General features: G+C 42.4%; 1 protein-coding gene across 1 annotated transcript in view; it reads right to left on the bottom strand.

Annotated features, from left to right (window-relative positions):
* Positions 1 to 1,523: 1,523 nt before the first annotated feature.
* LOC147022502 (contactin-associated protein-like 5) overlaps positions 1,524 to 26,253 on the bottom strand; it is a 774,700-nt gene continuing 749,970 nt past the window's right edge. Inside the window, exons 23-24 of the mRNA XM_085893466.1 lie at positions 23,350 to 23,427; positions 1,524 to 10,659 (exon numbers count right to left, since the gene is read on the bottom strand). Of these exons, the coding sequence (XP_085749592.1) occupies positions 10,490 to 10,659; positions 23,350 to 23,427 (248 nt within the window). The 3' untranslated portion in view covers positions 1,524 to 10,489. The remainder of the gene's footprint in view (positions 10,660 to 23,349; positions 23,428 to 26,253) is intronic.

The following is a 26,253-nucleotide window of genomic DNA, read 5'->3' as shown; positions in this document are numbered from 1 at the left end:
TTATATCATGACACCATCACTCATTTTTGCTGACTCAACAACTGACCTCAAGGCAAAGGTATGGTTTTCAATTCAGTTTCCTTCCACTAGATGATTCCAACCATGGCGCATGAGTTCCATCGACCCGCATTTCCTATTGGGATGAACTCCTTTTGCATGACTTCAATGAAGGAGTAACCACAAGGCAGTGGTCCTTTTATTAATTTTTTGTCCGAGGTGGTGAGCTCCTCTCGGTCCATCAAGATCAGCGGAGCAGGCTCTCCTCTTGTAGGTTTTGAAATGGGATGGCCTTGGCATTTATACAGCGGTAGAAGAAGGCAGCGGCATGCATTTTCCCCAGCGATGTTCAGACCAGTACCAAAGGAGAGGTTATATGGTACGCATCATAATTGTGGGAATGGTTGGGGTGGAGGGGGTTGTGCCCATGACTCAACCCGAGGTACCCCAGCAAGTATGCAAAATGTGGTGGACATTGGGCCAAGGGTGTAGAATTGCATAGAAATTGAGGAAAAGGTTTCTCTCACACACACACACACACACACACACACACACACACACACACACACACACACACACACACACACACACACACACACACACACACACACACACACACACACACACACACACACACACACACTGTTGTTGTTTCGTATGCAGCCTGTGGCTGAAGGTTGCACCATTTTCTACAAGCATATCTGTGCTGTTAATGCAGTGCCTGTTACCGGTAAGCTGGGACTCAATTTGCCGACCTCGGAAGGTTGAAGGGCTGCGTCAGCCCACCTGGTGTTATTCAACGGTGACAGGGGCTCAAACTCAAGATCCTAAGATCTCAAGCCAGCCACCTTAACTGTTAAGGCAGCACCAGGCAAACACACACACACCTCGCTCTTATGTGAATGTATATAATGGAAAATTGTGCAACCCTTGTAATTTTTCGATCAAATGTGTCGCCATATAAAAGCCGTATACCTCCGAGCAATGAAACAAAGAAAGAAAGAATACAACCATAAATAATTGTCAATGCCTACCCCCACCCCCCCCAACCCCCACGGGCACAAAACATAATGTTCCAAGAAATTGGTTTTATTTCGGAGAATACCTCCTGCAATTGTCGAGTATTTTAAAGTGTTTCACCACATGTTGTTTGTAAGGAGTTGCAGCTGGCGAGAAGCCCTGCACTGCACAAAAAGAGATAACAACAAATTGCGAATATATTTCACCAATTACCAATAGGCCATAAACATTTACCATGAATATACATAGCTCAGACATCTGGGATTAGGCAATGCAAACGATTGTATGGAGCAAAGACAGCGAAACATACGGCGCCGCAGATTCTCGAGGCACGGCTATAACCGGTGCGCCTGGGGCGCAGCCACGCTGCTTTCGGTCGGAGCTGCCAATCAGCAAGCTGTCAAATTGGGCTGGATTACGGCTTGGAACATCAGGAGATTCCAGTGGTGTTTGCGAAGATTGGGTTTCAAAGCACAAGGCCGATGAACTTCATTGGCAGGTGATGATTTGCAGCCTCACGATGCCTGATGTGGAATCGAAAGCGCAGATAATTGCGGCTGCATCCACCATCATTTACTGTCAAAGCCGCAGCTCGGACTTGTCTAAAGGTGGCTCGACACAAGCGTCAACAGCAATTAGGCCACCATACGAGGCCACACCATCATAGAACCACAACAGCAAGGAACAGAGTGCATACATTTCCAGTGATGGGATACAAGACGTGGAGCACATCAGACCTCTCCACTTCCACCACCATACCTCGTACAGTTAACAACGCATCTTGAGGCTAGCTAGCTACCATTTATGAAAGTGAAATAACACTTTGATGAAATTGCTTGATGGTGTACATCAGCTATACTTATCAGTTTCACAAATCTACTGTTGGTCACGTAATCCTTTAATAGCAATACGGAATTAATAATCTGCTGCCAGGTTGAAAAAAACGGCACTTTTCTTCCACATCCTCCAGCAGGTAACCTGCAGGTGCATTTGTTTAAAATCCATTCTGCAGGCTGTCTCATGGTTGGCAGTTTGTCTCTGCATTGGTCTGCTTCAATCACACCGATGTAAACTAACAAACACGACACATCAAAAAGGTCTACGCTGAAAAATGGACGCCGGTTAAAAAGGTAGAAGAGGAATAGAAAGGAAAGAAATACATAATGAGATGTCGGTGAAGATAAACAAAACAAGGTTTAATGTTCGTGAAGACATAAGGATAAACAATGTTGATGATGATATGAAGTTGTAATGAAGTGTACATTGTGCAGCATATATTGATGTTAGACTGTTTAACATATATAAATCCATGATGAGTTATTTTGAAGGACATGCGAAGTAAATATAGTAAAGTGAGGAAGCACTTCCATATCCAAGTGTGATTGATGGAAGTGCAGCAGTGAAGAAAACTTCTGAAATAGCATGTCTCCCTAAGGTAATAAACATGACGATCTACATATCACTGATTTTAAAATGAAATAAACTAGAACAAGACAAAGGGAACAAGGATGGCACTCGGTAGAGCGCGTACCTACACCAGGTGAACAGTTTACGCTTTGTATCCCACTGATGGGCCAGATCTGAATCCGGACCTGAAACAAAATCTTGTCATCGACCCAACTCATCCATCAAGTTTTGCCATAATCCGTACATAACTTTTTGAAATATCATGTTCAGACAAGAAAGACATAGCGTGCAGCACGATACTTGCAAAATCCATACCCACCCCCCCACCCCCCAACTCCAAAAAAGTTGCCATGGATACATTTAATTTTTCATTTCATTAAGATTAAAATTTGCGATCTCAATTAAGGCTCAGGTCAATTGACTGAAAATTGTTTTTTTTTCAAATGAAAATTCATTTTAGAAAGTTGACCTTTGACATTTTCAACTCAAAAATAATCGAATATCGATTTAAATGATGCAATATGCAAATATTGTTCAAATTTGAAGTCAGTCGGATGGAAAAACGATGATTTTAGAAATGCCGACCTTGAGTTGACCTTTGACATCAAAAATAGGTGGTTTCCCAATTTAGTGAGGGACTATGCAATTGCTGTTCAACATTCAAGATAACCAGATGAAAATTGACAATTTTTCAGATGAAAATTTATCATTTTAGAAGTTTGACCTTGAGTTGACCTTTGACCTCAAAAATAGTGGGCTTCCCAATTCGATGACCGAAAATGCAAATCCTGTTCAATTTTCAAGTCAATCCGATGAAAAAAGGCAATTTTAGAAATTTGACCTCAAGATGACTTTTGACCTGAAAATCAATCAAAAACAACAGGTTTCTTGTTTATGATGAACTTTACCGGGTGGTGAAATTCCATGGATAGGTTTAAAATTGTGATTTGTAGGTGGTTAACAAACAGACAGAATCACAAAAAGACGTCGTGCAGAGCACGACACTTGCACAATCAAAAAAAACAAATTTGACCTAAAAAAAAAAATTGGTGGTTGAATTCAGTGACCTGAAATATAAATCCTCTTCAAATTTCAAGTCAATCGGATGAAAACTGATGATTGTAGAAACACCACCTTAAGTTGTTGACCTTTGGCCTATGTTGACGTTTTGACCTTAAAAGCAATCGGCTTCTTCCTTACGACAAACTCGACCATGTGGTGACGTGTCATGAAGATTGGTTTAAAATTGTGACCTGTAGGCAATTGACAAACAAACAAACAGAATAACAAAATCGATTGACCAATGTACTTGAAAAACCTTCGATTTTGCAAGAAACAGACAAACAAAGAAAAACAAACAGACGTAGACAGAAGACACATGCGACCAAGCAATAAACTTGCCAGTTGTCGATTTTTCAAGAATCAAACAGGGGTGAATAGATAAACTCAGTTCACCTCGGGCAGCGGAGTTAACGAAACAAACACTTCTTGATAAACAATGTTCATTGGATTCTCCGTCAGTCCATCACCTTGATTTAACCTGACGACATGAAATGGGTTAAGGTGACTGTCTTTGACTCGCTCATTGGTTGTTTTTATACTTTGAGGAAACAGAGCAGTACAGTTCGGCATCATCATGTCTCCAAGTGTTTAAAATGCTCATTAATTTGGAAACTATCAACATTCGAGGAAACAACTCTTTGGACTCCACAATTCATGATTACTATGAAATAATTAACTAAAATAGTGAAGTGTAAACATGTGCAATAAAAAAAAACTATTATACGAGTGAAAAAAATCTCACGAATAAGGAAAATAAAAACATGTAAACAAGCACAACATGCAACATTCACATCCACACGAGCATCCAATCAGCAATGTTTACACTCGTAGCTGTGAAAACGAAACAAAACCAAGTTTGTACTTATGCTTAAAACACGAACTGTGATCAGGAACTGTGCGTGGAACATGAACCCATCTGTGGAACTGTACGTGGAACATGAACCCATCTGTGGAACTGTACGTGGGACATCAACCCATCTGTGGAACTGTGCATGGAACATGAACCCATCTGTGGAACTGTACGTGGAACATGAACCCATCTGTGGAACTATACGTGGGACATCAACCCATCTGTGGAACTGTACATGGAACATGAACCCATCTGTGGAACTGTACGTGGAACATGAACCCATCTGTGGAACTGTACGTGGAACATGAACCCATCTGTGGAACTGTACGTGGGACATCAACCCATCTGTGGAACTGTACGTGGGACATCAACCCATCTGTGGAACTGTACGTGGGACATCAACCCATCTGTGGAACTGTACATGGAACATGAACCCATCTGTGGAACTGTACATGGAACATGAACCAATCTGTGGAACTGTACATGGAACATGAACCAATCTGTGGAACCGTACATGGAACATGAACCCATCTGTGGAACCATACATGGAACATGAACCCATCTGTGGAACTGTACGTGGAACATGAACCCATCTGTGGAACTGTACGTGGACCATGAAGCCATCTGTGGAACTGTACGTGGAACATGAACCCATCTGTGGAACTGTACGTGAAACATGAACCCATCTGTGGAACTGTACGTGGAACATGAACCCATCTGTGGAACTGTACGTGGGACAGGAACCCATCTGTGGAACTGTACGTGGAACATGAACCCATCTGTGGAACTGTACGTGGGACATGAACCCATCTGTGGAACTGTACATGGAACATGAACCCATCTGTGGAAATGTACATGGAACATGATCCCATCTGTGGAACTGTACGTGGAACATGAACCCATCTGTGGAACTGTACGTGGAACATGATCCCATCTGTGGAACTGTACGTGGAACATGATCCCATCTGTGGAACTGTACGTGGAACATGAACCCATCTGTGGAACTGTACATGGAACATGAACCCATCTGTGGAACTGTACGTGGAACATGATCCCATCTGTGGAACTGTACGTGGAACATGAACCCATCTGTGGAACTGTACGTGGAACATGATCCCATCTGTGGAACTGTACGTGGAACATGAACCCATCTGTGGAACTGTACATGGAACATGAACCCATCTGTGGAACTGTGCGTGGAACATGAACCCATCTGTGGAACTGTGCATGGAACATGAACCCATCTGTGGAACTGTGCGTGGAACATGATCCCATCTGTGGAACTGTACATGGAACATGAACCCATCTGTGGAACTGTACATGGAACATGAACCCATCTGTGGAACTGTACGTGGGACATCAACCCATCTGTGGAACTGTGCATGGAACATGAACCCATCTGTGGAACTGTGCGTGGAACATGAACCCATCTGTGGAACTGTACATGGAACATGAACCCATCTGTGGAACTGTACATGGAACATGAACCCATCTGTGGGACTGTACGTGGAACATGAACCCATCTGTGGAACTGTACGTGGAACATGATCCCATCTGTGGAACTGTACGCGGAACATGAACCCATCTGCGGAACTGTACATGGAACATGAACCCATCTGTGGAACTGTGCGTGGAACATGAACCCATCTGTGGAACTGTACATGGAACATGAACCCATCTGTGGGACTGTACGTGGGACATCAACCCATCTGTGGAACTGTGCGTGGAACATGAACCCATCTGTGGAACTGTACGCGGAACATGAACCCATCTGTGGAACTGTACATGGGACATCAACCCATCTGTGGAACTGTGCGTGGAACATGAACCCATCTGTGGAACTGTGCGTGCAATATGAACCCATCTGTGGAACTGTACGTGGGACATCAACCCATCTGTGGAACTGTACGTGGAACATGAACCCATCTGTGAAACTGCACGTGGGACATGAACTCATCTGCGGAACTGTGCGTGGAACATGAACCCATCTGTGGAACTGTACGTGGGACATCAACCCATCTGTGGAACTGTACGTGGAACATGAACCCATCTGCGGAACTGTACATGGAACATGAACCCATCTGTGGAACTGTACATGGAACATGAACCCGTCTGTGGAACTGTACGTGGAACATGAACCCATCTGTGGAACTGTACGTGGACCATGAACCCATCTGTGAAACTGTACGTGGAACATGAACCCATCTGTGGAACTGTACGTGGACCATTAACCCATCTGTGGAACTGTACATGGGACATCAACCCATCTGTGGAACTGTACGTGGGACATCAACCCATTTGTGGAACTGTGCGTGGAACATGAACCCATCTGTGGAACTGTACATGGAACATGAACCCATCTGTGGAACATGAACCCATCTGTGGAACATGAACCCATCTGTGGAACATAAACTTGTCAATAATTTCGCATGAGTGAGTTCATCATGCCTGCACCAGGCTAGCTACATTTGAAGACCATGAGAAACGAGGTTTCCCGGCATGTCAAACACTCATACAGTACTAGGCAGGAGAGTTGTGTGCAGTGCACCACCACCAAATATCCAATTCATTGGGTCTGCTGAAGACTCCTCTTCTTGAGGATGAAAAGTGAAAATATGTTCGAAGCTCTCACTGAGAAGATTAAAGCCATCATGTCGGACCAAGTGCACACCTTTCAACTGAAACAATGATCAGGTGTTTTTGTTACCACTTATTTCATTGTGAAAGTCCCAAAAGGCAGTCTGGCTCAAACCCGAATGGTTCAAGTCCTCACATCACACATCTGTGCAGTTCTCTACCTTGAGGTCTTGCTTTGTGGCATCACACAATCATTTCCACCATAGTATCCGGAGAAGCCCTTTTCAAGGAGTTTTTCACCTCGTCCCTGTTAAAGATCCAGTGAAGATTCTTATAAGGCAGTTCAGTTGGAATGTGTAAAGTGTTTCTTTGTGGCAAAGGAAAGGGATTTCGTTTGTTCCAGCCATAAAGGTGGAGAAAAATTGGTTAAAAGTGTTGATATTGTAAAATGTATCAGATTGTTGAACCAATATAAAACAGACATTTGTAACCAAATCAACATAATAATGTGGTTTTGATAACCCTGAAAAGGACAATTAGCCAAAGGTACGTTCACAGGTGATTGGAGAAGTGAGTGAATTGCTTCCTTTGCTTCGTTATCTGTTTGGAGGATGAAAAGTGAAACAGACTCTCCACTCACAAACAGGTGAGGGTGTTTATAGTGATTGGAAAACCTCTACCTCAGTGTGATTGCTTGTCTGTTCTTGGCTGAGATCACGACAAAACCAAATTTATCAGTGTACATTTGATGATTTTGGAGTTGACAATTCCAGCGCAGTGTTTTACTTGAAGTTGAGGTGATGATTCCGTGCGGTGTTTTACGTGAAGTTGAGGTGATGATTCCGCACGGTGTTTTACGTGAAGTTGAGGTGATGATTCCGCACGGTGTTTTACTTGAAGTTGAGGTGATGATTCCGCACGGTGTTTTACTTGAAGTTGAGGTGATGATTCCGCACGGTGTTTTACTTGAAGTTGAGGTGATGATTCCGTGCGGTGTTTTACGTGAAGTTGAGGTGATAATTCCGCACGGTGTTTTACTTGAAGTTGAGGTGATGATTCCGTGCGGTGTTTTACGTGAAGTCGAGGTGATGATTCCGTGCGGTGTTTTACGTGAAGTTGAGGTGATGATTCCGCACGGTGTTTTACTTGAAGTTGAGGTGATGATTCCGTGCGGTGTTTTACGTGAAGTCGAGGTGATTATTCCGTGCGGTGTTTTACTTGAAGTTGAGGTGATTATTCCGTGCGGTGTTTTACGTGAAGTCGAGGTGATTATTCCGTGCGGTGTTTTACTTGAAGTTGAGGTGATTATTCCGTGCGGTGTTTTACGTGAAGTTGAGGTGATGATTCCGCACGGTGTTTTACTTGAAGTTGAGGTGATTATTCCGTGCGGTGTTTTACTTGAAGTTGAGGTGATTATTCCGTGCGGTGTTTTACGTGAAGTCGAGGTGATTATTCCGTGCGGTGTTTTACTTGAAGTTGAGGTGATTATTCCGTGCGGTGTTTTACTTGAAGTTGAGGTGATGATTCCGTGCGGTGTTTTACTTGAAGTTGAGGTGATTATTCCGTGCGGTGTTTTACGTGAAGTCGAGGTGATTATTCCGTGCGGTGTTTTACTTGAAGTTGAGGTGATGATTCCGTGCGGTGTTTTACGTGAAGTCGAGGTGATGATTCCGTGCGGTGTTTTACGTGAAGTTGAGGTGATGATTCCGTGCGGTGTTTTACGTGAAGTTGAGGAGGTGACAATTCTGTGCGGTGTTTTATGTGAACTTAAGCATCTTTCTATTCTACAAGTAAACCGAAGGGGCACACGATGAGTACAAATACAGACTGTTTTTCAAATTAACCAAGTTTATGAAAAGTGTATTTATCAGTTGATTACATTGCTGTGCACCCTGGAGGGCAGGGAGGTAATGTCACATTTAACCTTGCAGTATGATTCTGGATTTAACTTCATCAAGCAAAGCCTGCATGATGCAAAGCATCTCGCCCGGGTTGCAAAAGGCACATAATTTGATCCAGTGATAAAATTGGACATATCAGTAGCAGGCCTTAAACAGCGTTCTGTACACGGGTGCCGGACACCTCGTTAGACGTATCAGTCACAGGCCTTAAACAGCGTTCCGTACACTGGTGCCGGACACCTCGTTAGACGTATCAGTCACAGGCCTTAAACAGCGTTCCATACACTGGTGCCGGACACCTCGTTGGACGTATCAGTCACAGGCCTTAAACAGCGTTCCGTACACCTCGTTGGACGTATCAGTCACAGGCCTTAAACAGCGTTCCATACACTGGTGCCGGACACCTCGTTGGGCATATCAGTCACAGGCCTCAAAGTAGCTCAGTTCCGTACACTAGTGCAGGACACCTCCTTGAAACGATTGACTTTGCTGTTCCAGTAACCAGGAGATGGTAATGCTGTCAGTGCAGGATTCTGTTATTTTAGAAACTTCACTTCACAACATTCACACTCAGATGAACTTGGATGAGGCCCTTTGTCATATAATGAAAAAGAAGATTCCTTGATCGGTGCACATAGAATGGCGTAAACTATTCTGAAGAAGATAAGGAAATCTCACTCGTTTTCAGAAGTTTTGTCTGGATGCTAAATACCATGAGTTAGACTTTGGAGAGTGATGATCTCACTTCATGGACACTTGCATTGAACTTCACACAAAACATCTACTCACGTGCTGCTCAGCACCGGCAACTCGAGCCAAAGTTCCGGAGGAAAAGAAGCGCCAAAGTTCTTCAGGAGAGGAAATGTTTGTTTTCACTGTGCTTGTTTGTAATGGCACGATGATTTGCACATTATTCAGTGGACACGTGACCTTGTATTATAACGAGACAATACAATCAATGCCAACTTACATGGTGACCTTTGAACTACCCTATGTGTCCATGTGGATCAAACAATTCATCTTTGTATTTCTCTTCCTTTTGACAAAAGATATCTAACCCAGTTCATGCACGTACAAAAACACACACACACACACACACACACACACACACACACACACACACACACACACACACACACACACACACACACACACACACACACACACACACACACACAGTTCACCTGAGATGTGATATTTGTTTTAATTGAAAGATTAATGATTGTAAAGCTTACCTTGATTCGGCATTTCACCGTGATGGAATTTGATTTAAAATAAACCTTTAGTTAATTATTATTTTGCTTTCTTATGTCTTCAAACAAAACACTTTGCCATCATTGTATGAGGTGTGTGTGTGTGTGTGTGTGTGTGTGTGTGTGTGTGTGTGTGTGTGTGTGTGTGTGTGTGTGTGCGTGTCTGCGTTAGCTAACAAGTAAAAAGGCTAGGACATTAAAAACACATAAAATAAGTGTATGAAAAATAAAACAAGAATCACATTACAAAAACACAAAGTGGAGTGAAAGACCATTTTGGCTGCAGCTTGTGGGCTCCAGAATGAAGTAAAAATGGAGCTGATGCTGGCACACACATTAAAGTGCTTCACTTGATTAATCAGGTGCCATTGCAAAACAGAACCAGAGCTGATCTTCTGCTTCGCAGTCCAGCGCTGCACAAATCAAATAAAATACTCCGTACTTCCTCCATCCATGCCAGCAGGGTGTGCACGTGCGGGGGTCCCGACCCTTGTGACTTGGGACACTTTGAGCTTGCGCTTGTGTCTGATGTAGTGTCGAGCTAGGAGAGCGAGTAGACAGAGTGCAGCAGGTATGGTCACCGCGGTGACAGCTGTGCATTGACGTGGGGTAGGGGGTAGTGTTGATTGGGTGTTAGACAATTTCAACATCTTGTTCATAAGAAACACATGTACTCAGCATGGTGATACAGAGGATTAATGTTGACAATCGAATGTAAAAACATCATCAGGAGGAAATGTAGAGGAGTACAAGAAAAGCAAGATAACAGAGCACCAAGCATCCATACAATAAATAATGGACCGGTGTTTGGTTGTTTGTTGCTGTAATCCTCCTACAGTTGTGTCCTACAAGGTGTGACAGGGCCCTGTCACACCTTGACGTTTTAGTCAGCGTATGGCAAGGTATCAAAATGCATGTAAAACGCTGGCGTACGCTGAACTATTGATGTTTTTCCCAGTTTTGGACGTATTCATAACGAGTTGGACGTATGCATAACGCACTAGTAACGTACACAGAACGTTTCGATAACATATAGATAACTTATATCAGCAAATGCTGAGCGTGTTGTCGGTGTTCACAACTTATGCCCAATGAGTCTAACTTATGCAGAGCGTGCGGCAGCGTATCGCCGACGATCACGTGGCGTAGCCTATTAATAGTCTGCGGCTCGACGATTCAAATCATAACCGCACTCGACATCGAAGTGTCAAGCCGCTGTCACACCTTGACGTTTTAGCCAGCGTATGCCGACGTATGAAAAATTTGCCGAACCAAGCTGGCACACGTCGAATACGTTATGGGTAAGTTTTGTATACGTTAAGAGCACTCTAGGATACGTCGTAGTACGCTGGCATACGTCGTAGTTTTCTGGCATACGTCGTCATACGCCAAGTACGTCGAGAAATTTTCAGCATGTTAAAAATTTCTCGACGTACTCTGCGTATGACACACGTTCCGCATACGCTGGCATAAGTTGTAGGCACGTTACGCGATCGTTGACACACATCGACAGACGTTACTTGTATGTTACTCATAAGTCGAAACACGTCAAGGTAATGGTTCGCGTCAATGTTCCAGACTCCCTGTTTTTTTTTTTTGTTTTTTTTTTTTCCTTCAGTATGACGGTGATCTTGACACTTCGATTTGTAGTGCGGTTCTGATTTAAATCGGTGAGCGGTAGCCTATTAATTACATTATATTATAACTGCACCAGAAATTGAAGTGTCAACATCACCGCCATACCGAAGAAAAAAAAACCAAAAAAAAAAAACCAGGGAGTCTGGAACACTGACGCTAAACATTACCTCAACGTGTTTCGACTTATGAGTAACTTACAAGTAACGTGTGTCAATGTGTGTCAACGATCGCGTAACGTGCCTAGAACGTATGGCCAGCGTTATGCCGAACATGTGAGTCATACGCTGGCATACGTCGAAAAATTTCAAGCATGGAAAATTTGTCTAACAGCTCGGCGTACTACGACGTATGCCAGTGTACTACGACGTATGCCAGCGTGCTCTTAACGTATACCAACCTTACCCATAACGTATTCGATGTGTGCCAGCGTTTTAGACAAATTTTTCATACGTCGGCATACGCTGGCTAAATTTATAAAAAGTGATTTCTTCAGTGCGGCTTTCTTGGGGTTAAGGAATATTTGATCCTTAAAGTAGACCCTTCTTGCCCTTCCAATCTAAACATCACGCCCAAACTGCCCCTTCGGTATTTGGACACATAGTGTGAGATGTGTTTTAATTACATTTGTTAATCAGTTTTAATCCCTGGGGTTAACGGATAAGAAAGGGCTAATTAAGGGTTCATGAAGAGTTCAATCTCAATTTGGCGCCCAACACCCGTTCTGATCTCATAAGATTGCTTTACCCATCCACCTACTAAATTCATCACTTAAGAACGATTTTTGTCTGGGGTTTACGGATAAGAAGGGTCTTAAGGGCGCAAGGGTCTTCACATAGCATCTGGAATACAAATTACAACCACATTCCGAATGCCTGGTTCCATTGCGTTGTCTTCATCGCCAACCGTTTAATGAACATAGAATACGCTCCGGAGGCGTAGATATAAATTAGGAAATAGATGAGAAAATATAAATTTGTGGGACAGGGTTAAAAATTTTCACTTTTTCGAGATCCACTTCTACCAGTACAGGTAGCATTTTCTGGGCCGACCTTGACAATGAGATGATTCGCAAACTGAGAAATCCTCTCCTCATCCGGTATATGCTTAAAGTTTATATGAACATCGCTGGTGTATCACCGTACAAATAAACGAAATAGATAAGACCAGAATAATCTCCACTTGTCTTTCGACACGTCTCCGATGACCAGCGCCAACAGCTGTAGCTAGGCCCATGTATACAGTAGTAGGATGCTTTAGCAGACAAGACGGTAGTCGAAGTGAAACCACGCTGCCACCTCAAGGCCTTTCTGGCCTGCAAACGAAATGAATCCAGAAGAGTCGCCTGAAATGGCTGCCAACGTGGAGACAGAGACGTCAGCATTTCCACCATCACAGAATTTAACTGAGAGACCAGAAGTCGAGGGTGAGTTTCTTTTTCCTCTTTACCTTCGCGTCTTTTAGTTTCCAGTGCTATACTTGCTGCATGTAATATAAGCATCGCAATACGATGACCAAAAGTTCTTATAGTTTTATCCATCAAATTCATGTTCGCAAGATGGCGGTGCCCTGGGAGTGACAAAAACATAGAAGTTCAACCATTCGTCTAACAGGTCTGTCAGATATGTTCAGGTCATGTTATATTTTCACTGAATGACCTTTGAATCAAGTCTTTTACGTTTTCAGATGACAACCGCACTGTTACTGTGCCGGTTCAACCATAGCACTGTATCATCCACGTTATCCCAAACGAAGCAGGCAAAATCATGAAAATGACAGATGAGAAATGGATAACGGTTCGCAAAGCTGCCGAAAGTAGAAGGACAATGACGAAGTTCGCAGAGTCCAAATATTGCCTCGTGATTGACAACCTGCCAGAAACCCCTGATCAACTTGACGGATATCACAGTAAGTGCGATAAAAATTTCACAGCCGTTCCATCTTCAACGCTTGTTGCTGATCAACATGAAGCTGTGCGCACTACGCAGCTGCGTTCAGCAGCAACGTCACCAACACAGTCGCGCATTGGCCTTCTTCCGGCTATTTGTCTATACTGTGATAAAGTGTGTAAATCTCTAAGTGATGGGCGGAAGGAGGGCCTCGGAAATTGTCAAACCAAGGAAGCAGAACAGAAAATAAGGGATGCAGCACAGATCCTAAATGAATCTCACGTACTGCAAAAGATAGCTGGTATCGATTTGATCGCAAAAGAGGCGAAGTTTCACCACAGCTGTGGGAATCAGAGACTCAAAGCTGCGCTGAGATCAAAAACGAAGGACTCCAATTCATCAGAAAAGGCAAAACGTGCCTTCGGCGACATTCTTGCCTATGTCAAGGCAAATGTGCTTCTTGGTAGTCGTCCAGAATATCTCAAATCCATCTACGATCGGTACTTAGACATTTGTGATGAACTCGGCGAGGAGTCTTCCATCAGTAGTACTTCATACCTCGCTGAGCTTCTGCGGAAATGTCTTGTTGGAAGGGTGACGTGTACACTCCTGAGAATAGAAAGTCGGGCGCCATCGTCCATAACAGCCTTTTAGACTATGCCTCCATCAAGGTTGTCTATGATTTCAAATCATCGCCGGAAGGCCAAGTATTCATGGCAGCATTGTTGTTGAGGATGGCATTGAAAGGGATGGAAAAAAAAACACCATTGAGTGATCCATTTGATATGGATTCCTTGCTTAGAGGGGAGGGTAAATCCCCCGAACTGGTTGAAACATTCTATAGAGTTTTGTTCGGCGGACCCAACATGGAGGCACATTCTGAATCGGTAAGACGTAGAGCCATGTGTGCTCGCGAAGATGCACTCTTTATTGTTCGCAATGGCAGAGTCATGCCACGAAAACACATACTGCTCTCTATGTTGATAAAATCCCTTACCGGTAGCTGGAAAATACTCACGGTGCTCAACAAATTTGGGTATGGCATCAGTTACAGCAAGGAAGAAGAGCTGGAGAGAGAATTGGCAAGCGCAATTATAGAGAAGGACAAATGCGCTCCCGATGGCACAGCGCACGGTCTTGTTATGGGTAACGCTTGGGATAACTACAATGAACTTACCCACACGCTGTCTGGGTCTGATACGCTCCATGATACAATGGGTATCTTATACCAAAATCAGCCACTGCTTGTAGAAGAGATAGAAAATACAGATCCTCCCATTAGGACTGTCCGTCAGTCCACTGTGACAGCACCAAACGTGACCCCTTTAATGTCATCGGCAGGGTCCAGCAAACGAAAAATGAAGAGGAAATTGGTATTGCCACCCGCGGAAATCCCCCCATATCGAAAAAAACCCGAAGATGGATATGTTCGACTACAGACACCGATATCGAGCTTCCGGACCTGACACAGCGTGCCCGGAAACTGGACAAAGTATGGATGATGGGTCACTGTTTCGGAGCGAATGATATGCCGATGTGGTCAGGATTCAACGCTCGATTTCATCAGGATGCGTTGCTAAAGCAAAACGTGTACTACATGCCAAATCTCGACAAAGCACCAACGAAAGATGACGTCGCCGCCGAAACGATGCGTATCAGCAAATGGTGTGCCGAGGAATGCGGTCAGATGTATGCCTTGGTAACTTATGATTTGGATGTTGCCAAAAACGCACACAAAATCCAAGTCACTGATCAACCGGAATTCGATGATGTGTTCATCATGTTTGGTATGTTCCACATCCAGCTCTGCCATTTTCGATCCATCGGAAAGATGATTGCAGAGTCAGGCAGACCTGAGCTGTTGATCGAGTCTGGGCTGCTCGCTTCGAATTCCCTCAGAGGACTTATCGAATGCTACTACTTCAACCGGTGCAAACGCCTCCACCAAATGTTCGCCCTTGCCATGGAGATCCTGCACTTTCGTCAGTTTCTTTCTGAATACCCAGAAAAAGATCAAGTGCTTCATGAGCTAAAGGTCTTCAAATTCACCACGCCAATGGAGATCGACACAGTATGTGAGAGCGATACGTTTCGTGATGTCTATCGGGCATATGATGAATATACGAACCAAACTCTTGAGGGCACTCAGGGACCAACACCTCAGTTCTGGAGGATGTATGTGAAGCTTGTCGAACTCTACCGTATCGTTGACCGCGCATGCCGTGAAAATGACGTTGAGCTATTCACCATGGCACTCACTGAGCTGACTGATTTGTTTTTCGCCATGAACCGGCAGAACTACCCGAGATGGATGGCCAAATACCGTTTGTATCTCATGAATATAGAAATTACGCATCCAGGATTGAGGAACACACTGAATGCTGGAGCGTTCTCGGTTAGAAGGACCAATAACGAGTTTACACGCCTACCAGTTGACCTCACATTAGAGCAGACAGTCAATGCAGATGCAGCGAGGATGACTGGATTCACATCGGCGACAAACAACTACACTGTGCGCGTTCGTTGGAGTGTCACGAAGGACAGTCGTGCAGCAATTGCAAGTGAGGCCTTAACTATGGTCGGACTGATACATCATAGCGACACTCAAATGGAACTCAGTCCATCGAGAATCAAACGCGACAACGAGGATCTCAAGCGAATCACCTCAAGCATTGTCTCGTCGGTAAATCCATTCGCCATCGATACTGATGCGCCGCTAATCAATATCAGCACAGGGAAGAGTGTCCCCATTGCCGTCAATAATTCTCTGCTCAGTGTACCGCAGGGAGGTTGCAGGATGCATGAGAAATTCGTTCACGAATGCCTTGATGATCCGACACGCTTTGGGCGACCTATTACCTGCAACAAACTTTTGACATTCGCGAAACAGTGCGTAACCAACCAACGTGCCCCACAGAACTCAAAGGAGGCAGAAGTGAAATGTACAAGCCAGTTACTCGGAAGACTAGCCTTCATCGCGGCTAAGGCCGAAGTGGACCTCGAATTCCTCTTCACATGTCCACTCACACCTGTGCCGCTGTCTTTGTGTAGCGGCGATGGTTCAATGGTGCATACAGCAAAGAGCACCCTTTTCAACAAGTTGGAAAAAACAGTACCTGATCACGGCCATCCGACTGATGCGAAGGTACATCTGATAGATGGAAATTTTCTCCTTCACTGCCTACCACCAAACCTACCCCTGACTTACGGTGGTCTGTCACGGGGTATCCTCGTTTCGGCCTTATCCCACCAGTCAAAACATATAGACATAGCATTTGACACTTACGAGGAACCTTTTATTAAGGACTGCGAACGGGAAAGACGAGGAGCCGAAGAGCAACGTTACGTTATCAGTGGCCCGGACCAGATAAGACCGAAGAACATTGAGAAAGCTCTGAAATCGAGTTCCTTCAAGAGAGGTCTACCGGAATTCATGATGGATGATTGGGCTGGGGAGCAGTACCGACACATTCTGGAAGGAAGAATCGTTTTCCTCGGTGTCAACGGTAAATGTGCCAAGTATTCTGTTGTGAATGGTGGAGTGCAGAAATAATTAATTCAAGATCTGTTCTGTAATCACCCAGAGGCAGACACGAGATTGTGCTTCCATTTGACAGTGGCTGACCTTGATTGTCAAGATGGCGACATTGTAGTACGTGCTCGGACACCGACATACTGGTGATTCTCCTTCACCATGTTCATCGATTTACATGTACAATTTGGATGGAAGTTGGGACGTCCGGTAAGGATAATCGACGCTACGTGAACGATATTAATGTAGCAGTGCAAATCGGTCCGGATGTGTGCGCAGCTCTGCCTGGCCTGCATGCATTCACGGGATGTGACTACACATCAGCATTCGCAAGGAAAGGGAAGAAACGGCCGTATGATATAATGTGTGCCCACGACAAGTTCATTCAAGGTTTTTCATCCCTCAGCTACAAAGAGCCGGATGATGAAATGCTTGCCGTCCTCGAGGAGTTCGTTTGCCTCATGTACGGTGCGAAAAAGACCACGACGCTGAACAACTACCGATTCGATGTTGGCAATCGCACGTAAAACCGCAAATCGAATTCCATGCGACCGTTCGACAAACTGAAGAGCATCGAAGGCAGCAGCATCCCGCCTGGCTCAGCTGAGTTGCGGCCACATAGTGTAAGGACTGGTTTTGTGGCTCCAATGTGGGGCAGTTCCCACCTGGCTACCATACCGAAATCTTCAACTGCGGGATGGGAAAAAGTTGATGGTCACTATCGAGTCATCTGGTTTGATGGACAGCAACTGCCCCAGGTGCTTGTTCCAGAAATACCAGTTGAAATGGATGCTGACGGTGATCCGTCCAGAACGGATGGTCTGATGATCAATTCATCACCTGAAGGTGAAGCAAGAAGTGATGATGATGATGATGATGATGATGATAATGATGATGATTATGATGATGAATGATCATGATAGTAATAATTCTGAAGGGTGAATGAGCCAAAATACCTGAAATGTCAAACCTGTTTAGGTGGGCTGAGATCCTCAAAGTTATTTTTGCTTTGTAATGGTCAGTAATTTTTATTCGTTATAGTCTCTGATATGTACCACGTTTAGTTTTTGATAACCTATCATATTATTCGAATCGCTGGCTCTGATTCAGAGAGCAGTTCAGAAGTGGAGTCGAGACACGCATCTGAAGTTTGTTAAAAAAATGCATCTGTTCGTGAACCAGATGTAGACCCATCTTCGAACACATTCGACAGATTTCTTATATCATTCTGTGTTTACGGCATTGTCATGTCATCTCTTTATGACTCTTAGCACAGGGACGATATTTTGTCGTAATCTAATAAAACTCATAATGACAGTGCATCCATCGTATAGTCACCCTCTTCACTTTCAATTTCCTTATGCTATGTTCATTTTTCGACCCCCATTGTGTTAAATTGTCCCCGGGTTATAACAACATCGCCCGTCAGTGTATATGAAATCGATTTCACTGAGAATGTTTTGTGTTCATCTTGCCTTTATATCACTTGCATTTGATGATCATCATGCAACATATATTACAATACACATTAGAATCAACATCGACTACACCTGCGTCATCGCTTTTTTTTTTCATTATCTCAATGTGCCCTCTGCCTCTTGTGTTTCCTTCTCCGACTATGTGAAGACCCTTGCGCCCTTAAGACCCTTCTTATCCGTAAACCCCAGACAAAAATCGTTCTTAAGTGATGAATTTAGTTAGTGGATGGGTGAAGCAATCTTATGAGATCAGAACGGGTGTTGGGCGCCAAATTGAGATTGAACTCTGAATGAACCCTTAATTCGCCCTTTCTTATCCGTTAACCCCAGGAATTAAAACTTCTTAACAAATGTAATTAAAACACATCTCACACTATGTGTCCAAATACCGAAGGGGCAGTTTGGGCGTGATGTTTAGATTGGAAGGGCTAGAAGGGTCTACTTGAAGGATCAAATAATCCTTAACCCCGAGAAAGCCACACTTAAGAAATCACTTTTTATAAATTGGATGGTCTTCACTGGCCAATGAGATCAACGAACCTTTTGGGCACAACTTTGAGAATGAAACTCAGCCAGCTCTCTAACTATTGTAGTTGTTGAGGAACTTTGGGAAGAGTTCAAAACAGCGTTTAGCACTTACGGTGACGCCATTTGATGGTGACGCTTACGGTTTAGCACTTACGGTGATGCAATGTCTGCAGTGACGCCATTTACAGTGACGACAAAGAGAGACGACAAGACAGTCGAGGAGATGTGCCAATTATAGCCGGACAGTGATTTGGACTCAGAAGTTGAAGGTTTCACCGAAAAAAATTGTACTTTTGAATATCAAACTCAGTGAGAACTCGTTTTTATTTCTGAATATTTCTAAGTGTGCTTGCAATACATGTAAATAAATGTTTAAAATCACAAGACAGCTTCTTGATCATCTTATTTCAAAAATCATGTTTAATGAAACTGAATACGAATGAAAATTTATGCCTGACGAAACAGGGGAGAATTAATAAGATATAGCATCGAAATGCAACTTTGCTTGGAAGGATGCATTATTATTCACAATGCGTGTTGGAAATCATGTTCTGGACTAGCTGCAAAAAACACCCATTCAGATTTGTTACCATGTATAATGCGTACCGACCATAACTTCGAAATAAAACTTCAATGAAAAAAAAAAAACCATGAAATATATTCTGACAATTAAGGGAGATCATTCAGGCTGCATGACAAGCTATAAATGAGTTTGAACCGGATAGAATGAAAATGCCCAGGTGAGAGTCTGTGCTCGATTGCAAACATTTTAATAATCGTTGAAAAAAAAAAATCTGAAAGTTTAGTGCTATTGAAGTAGTTCAGAAGCAGTGCCAAAAACAAGTCTTACACAACACCCCATTGAACCTTTATTTAAATTGAAGTATTGTACTGCAAAACTGGAGGTTCTTGGAAATATTATGACCGGTGATTTGTGTTCTATGGTGTTTAAGTATATAATTAAATTTAAATAAAATAAAGATTGTAAAAGTCAAATAGATAAATTAATTCTGGGATTTACTGTCATTTTACCGGTCTATTACGCCACCCTATCTAAAGGCCCTGTCACACCTTGACGATTTAGCCAACGTATGCCTGATGTATGAAAAATTTGGCTAAAACGCTGGCACACGTCGAATACGTTATGGGTAAGTTTGTATACGTAAAGAGCACGCTGGCATACGTCGTAGTACACTGGCATACGTCGTAGTACGCCGAGCTGTTAGACAAATTTTCCATGCTTGAAATTTTTCGACGTATGCCAGCGTATGACTCACACGTTCCGCATACGCTGGCCATAAGTTGTAGGCACATTACGCGATCGTTGACACACGTCGACACACGTTACTTGTAAGTTACTCATAAGTCGAAACACGTCGAAGTAATGTTTAGCGTACCCGAAACTTATTTCTAACCTATGAGTAACGTGTTGTAGGCACGTTACGCGATCGTTGACACACGTTACTTGTGAGGTACTCATAAGTCGAAACACGTCAAGGTAATGGTTAGCGTCAGTGTTCCAGACTCCCTGGTTTTTAATTTTTATTATTATTATTATTTTTATTCGGTATGATGGTGATGTTGACACTTCGATTTCTCGTGCGGATATAATATTATATAATTAAAAGGCTGCCGCTCAACGATTTAAATCATAACCGCACAAGAAATCGAAGTGTCAACATCACCGTCATACTGAAGAGAAAAAAAGAAAAAAAAAACCGGGAGTCTGGAACACCGACGCTAACCATTACCTTGACGTGTTTCGACTTATGAGTTCCTCACAAGTAACATGTGTCGACGTGTGTCAACGATCGCGTAACGTGCCTACAACTTATGGCCAGCATATGCGAAACGTGTGTCATACTCCGAGTATGTCGAGAAATTTTCAACATGCTGAAAATTTCTCCACATACTCGGCATGTGACGACGTATGCCAGCGTGCTCTTAACGTATACAAAACTTACCCATAACGTATTAGACGTGTGCCAGCTTGGTTCGGCAAATTTTTCATACGTCGGCATACGCTGGCTAAAACGTCAAGGTGTGACAGCGGCTTCACACTTCGATGTCTAGTGCGGTTAAGATTTTAATCATCGAGCCGCAGCCTTTTAATAGCCTACGCCACGTGATCGTTGGCGATACGCTGCCGCGCTATGCATAAGTTACACTATCGTTGGGCATAGGTTGTGAACGCTGACAACACGCTCAGCATTCGTTGGTATAAGTGATCTATATGTGATTGAAACGTTCTGTGTACGTTACTAATACGTTATGCATATGTCCAACACGTTATTATATGCCCAAAGCTTAATAAAAACATCAATAGTTCAGCGTACGCCAGCGTTTTACATACATTTTGATACCTTGCCATACACTGGCTAAAACGTCAAGGTGTGACAGCCCCTTAACATGTTAAATTAGCTATTTGTGCCCGTTTTTTATTTACATATATATATATATGTACATATATACATATATATATGTACATATATACATATACATATATATATATATATATATATATATATATATATATATATATATATATATATATATATATATATATATATATATACATATATATATCTATTATGGCATCCTTAAAAACAGTAAGATTCCTGTTTGGAATGATTTTCTATTTTGTTTGACTCCCAGACAGGCACACAGAGTAAAACAATTATCTTACTCCTCTCTGCGCACGTGAGATCGGGACAAATTCCGACACAAAGTATGTAAAAACGAAAGACTTATCAGCCTATTCGTGATCCGATTCATGTTGAAAATATAACATTCGATTTAAATAAGTTGTTCCTCAATCACACAATGACGTTCATAAACTGATGAGACAGATAGACAGAGAGTCAGACGGAAGGACGGATGGACATGAACCAATTGCTTAATCCCGCATTTTGATTCATGTGTGTGGGGTAATAACCTGACAGCACAGACTTTCAACAACCAATAATTCCGAATACAAGAGGTATTTAACACCTGAGAAATCATAACACACGACATTCAACACCTGAGAAATCCTGAAACACACGACACTCGACACCTGAGAATTCATAATACAGACCCATTCAACACCTTCAGAAATCTGATTAGACCCAACGTTCAACACCTGAGAAATCATAACACACACGACATTCAACACCTGAGAAATTATAACACACATGACATTCAACACCTGAGAATTCCTAACACACATGACATTCAACACCTGAGAATTCCTAACACACGACATTCAACACCTGAGAATTCCTAACACACACGACATTCAACACCTTAAGAAATCCGAATACACACGACATTTAACACAAAATTCAAATATAGCGAAGATAATCAAACGTGAGGAGAATGATGTCACATAGAACGATGTGTGTTGATACTGTTCGAATGAAAACGTGAAATAAATCGAAAAATTATGAAAGACAACTTACTTTTATATCAAAACATCAAAGTGGTAAAATAAGAAAACAAGAGCAAAGGTGTGTTGAGTCATTTTAACTATGAAAGGTGTGATGAGTGATGGAACAATGAAAGGTGTGATGAGTGATGGAACAATCAAAGGTGTGATGTGTGATGGAACAATGAAAGTTGTAATCGGTGATGAAACGATGAAATGTGTGATGAGTGATGGAACTATGAAAGGTGTGATGAGTGATGGAACAATGAAAGTTGTAATCGGAGATGAAACTATGAAAGGTGTGATGAGTGATGGAACAATGAAAGTTGTAATCGGAGATGAAACTATGAAAGGTGTGATGAGTGATGGAACAATGAAACTTGTAATCGGTGATGAAACTATGAAATGTGTGATGAGTGATGGAACAATGAAAGTTGTAATCGGTGATGAAACGATGAAATGTGTGATGAGTGATGGAACTATCAAGGGTGTGATGAGTGATGGAACTATGAAAGGTGTGATGAGTGATGGAACTATGAAAGGTGTGATGAGTGATGGAATAATCAAAGGTGTGATGAGTGATGGAACTATGAAAGGTGTGATGAGTGATGGAACTATGAAAGGTGTGATGAGTGATGGAACTATGAAAGGTGTGATGAGTAATGGAACTATGAAAGGTGTGATGAGTGATGGAACTATTAAAGGTGTGATGAGTGATGGAACTATGAAAGGTGTGATGAGTGATGGAACTATGAAAGGTGTGATGAGTGATGGAACTATCAAAGAAAACAACAACAAAAAAAAAAGTCCTCACCACCCACAATGACCAATCCTCCATCACTTGAGCTGATCAATCTCTGGTCATGTGAACCTTCTGTCACTGCATCACTGCCTGCAACAACATTGCATTGATGTCCAGGTGAGCTTCAAAATCCTATTTCTAAGATCGCCTTAAACAAATGAAGTAATAAGTAACAGCTGCTAATGTACCAAAGAGGTGACTAGACAAGTTATTGATGCATCGGATATGCACCGCACAAACTCATTCTGTTAATGAGATTTGCTATGAAGTTTTCCAGTAAGGCCCGAGGTTTAACATCAGGAGATACACAACCGGCCTGAAGTTTTAGAACACCCCCATTTTTCCAGTTTTTACTGAAATTTAAGCAGTTTAATGTTTCAATGTATTCTGAAATTAAAGCATAGAACAAATAAACAATTGCAGAAAAAAAGAAATCATGGAATCGTTTGTTGAACAAAATTTAATCTAAATTTTGGACTCAAAGCAGCCACCTTTTGCAGATATAACAGCCAAACATACTCGTGGCATTCTTTCTTTAATGGAAATCAAATATTGTTCAGAAAGTTCTTCCCAACACTGTTGCAGAAGTTCCCACCAATGTGTTGCACTTGTAGGTTGCTTTGCTTTCACCATTCTGTCCAGTTCATCCCAAACCAGCTCGATGGGGTTTAAGTCTGGAGACTGTGCTGGCCATTCCATGATTTGAAGCTTACCGTCTTGTTCTTTTCTTTAAAGGTAGTTCTAACATAGCCTGGAGGTATGTTTTGGGTCTGTGGGGGAAAAATTTATATTAATGTATTTTAAATTGCAACAAATGGAGTTTCAGAAATGTAACTTTTATGCTGCAAGTTGATTTGGCTGTCATTTCTGGCCAAAAGACTTTTGCCCTAAATGATAAGAAATGTGTTGTTCTGGAGCAGAGTGACCGAGCTGATAAATGAACCTTTGCTTAGAAAATGTACGAAGTGGCTTTTCGTCTAAAGGACACGTCTACAGTCTGGGTGAATATCCCCCAACCTCTCTCTCATGGAAGTATAAAATGCTTTGAAATCTAAAAGTTTGCAGTACGAGCACGTGAGGAAGTATAGTTTCTCAGTGGCTCGTACTCCTTGGAACTGACCAAGTACCAAGTTAGAATAAAACTCTCTGATGTAATGTAGAAGAGAATTGAATCGGGTTGGTCTAACTATTAACTAAAGTAAGAATAAATGAAATAGAACCAAATAATATTGCAAACAAATGGGGATTTTTAAGTTCATTGTACAAGGGTGAGAAGTGTATGGTGTATAATTAGGAAATAAATTGTTTCACAAGGAAGGCCTTGTGTGGACATCAGTTTTATCAGTGTCGATAGGGTTTTTGTAGGATTTTATAATCAAATCGGACAAACGTTAAACTCTGTCTGAAGTCAAATAGGATTCCACAATCGGCCAGTTAGAATCCTTCAGGAGGACAACAATCACAACAAAGTGGGTTTAAAATATCCACATCAGGTCGTTATCTTGCTGTAGGATGAACCCCTGACCAACTAGGCATAGACCAGAGGGTATTGCACGGCGCTGCAAAATGCTGTAGTGGCCCTTTTGGTTCAGGGTGCCAGTCACTCTGTGCAAGTCGCCGACTCTGGATCCAGCAAAAGAGCCCCAAATCATTACGCTTCCTCCTCCATGTTTGACAGTTGCTGTCACACACTGAGGAACCATCCTTTCGCTTACTCGATGGCATACAAAAACCCTGTGTGATGAACCGAATATTTGAAATTTTGATTCATCGGTCCATAAGACCTTCTTCCAGTTTTCAGTAGTCCACTGGCGCTGCTTCATGGCCCAGCCAAGCCTCTTTTTCTTATTTTGCCATCTCAACAATGACTTTCTTACTTCCACTCGACCTGTCAAACCTGCAGCTCAAAGTCTTCTTTTCACAGTTGAAACTGAGACTTCCTTACTTTGACCAGTGTGAAGCTATGCTTGAAGATGCTGTCCTGTGAGCCACCTATCATGCAAGCTGTTGACTCTCAGAAACTTGTTCTCTGATTGTGTTGTGGCTTTGGGTCTGTCAGACCTCTTCCTGTCAGAGTTTCCTCCAGTTTCCAAGTGCCTTTTGATGGTGTAGGAAACTGTACTCACCGACACCTGGCTTTCTTTGCAATTTCTTTGAAGGAAAGACCTAAACTTTGAAGGGTTATAATCTTCTGTCTGTCTTCCTTTGTTAATTGTCTTTTTCTCATCATTATGATAGCAATATACTACTTCCTGCAGTGCAATATTGTCCAAATAATTCTTCAGAGGGTGCAGCAATACAGTCTATTCCAACACTGCTTTTATACAGACAGAGGGTTTGAAACTAATCAACAAAAGTTGGGACACCTGTAGGAATTGTTTGCATCAACTTTCAAGGCTTAATTTACTTCCAATGCTACAGAACAGTTGCAGTTCCTAACCCATTACTTGTTCCCTGAAAAGAGCCTTTTTAACAACTCTGAAATTTACATTATTTTTCAGTTTTTGGGAACCTAAACTTTTTTTTAACCTCTGGCAGTTTACCTCTTAGCTTTGTATCATTTCAGGTTATTCACTGGACTTGAACTGCTTAAATTTCAGTAAAAACTGGAAAATGGGGGTGTTATAAAACTTTTGACCAGTCGTGTAAGCATCATGTGAATTTTCCTCCGAACTATATTACAGAAGAGGGCAATGTGTGTTTCAATATTTTTATAGTTATTTGAAATTTCCAATATTTGAACTTTGTATCTGTTAGTCCACACACATTAATAGAGAGATTGTTTATTTTCTCAAAGTTAGACATATCCTTTAACTTCATTGGAAATTCTAATCCTTTAACATATAAAGTATTTTCATATTTTTTATAATGCCATATTAATTCTAGTTTCCATTGTGGGGGGTGTAATTGAGCAAA

The sequence above is a fragment of the Eptatretus burgeri genome, chromosome 8, assembly GCF_056783735.1.
Source record: "Eptatretus burgeri isolate ZD-2024b chromosome 8, Ebu_testis_v1, whole genome shotgun sequence".
NCBI lineage: Eukaryota > Metazoa > Chordata > Myxini > Myxiniformes > Myxinidae > Eptatretus > Eptatretus burgeri.
This window is presented reverse-complemented; position numbering and strand designations above follow the sequence as displayed.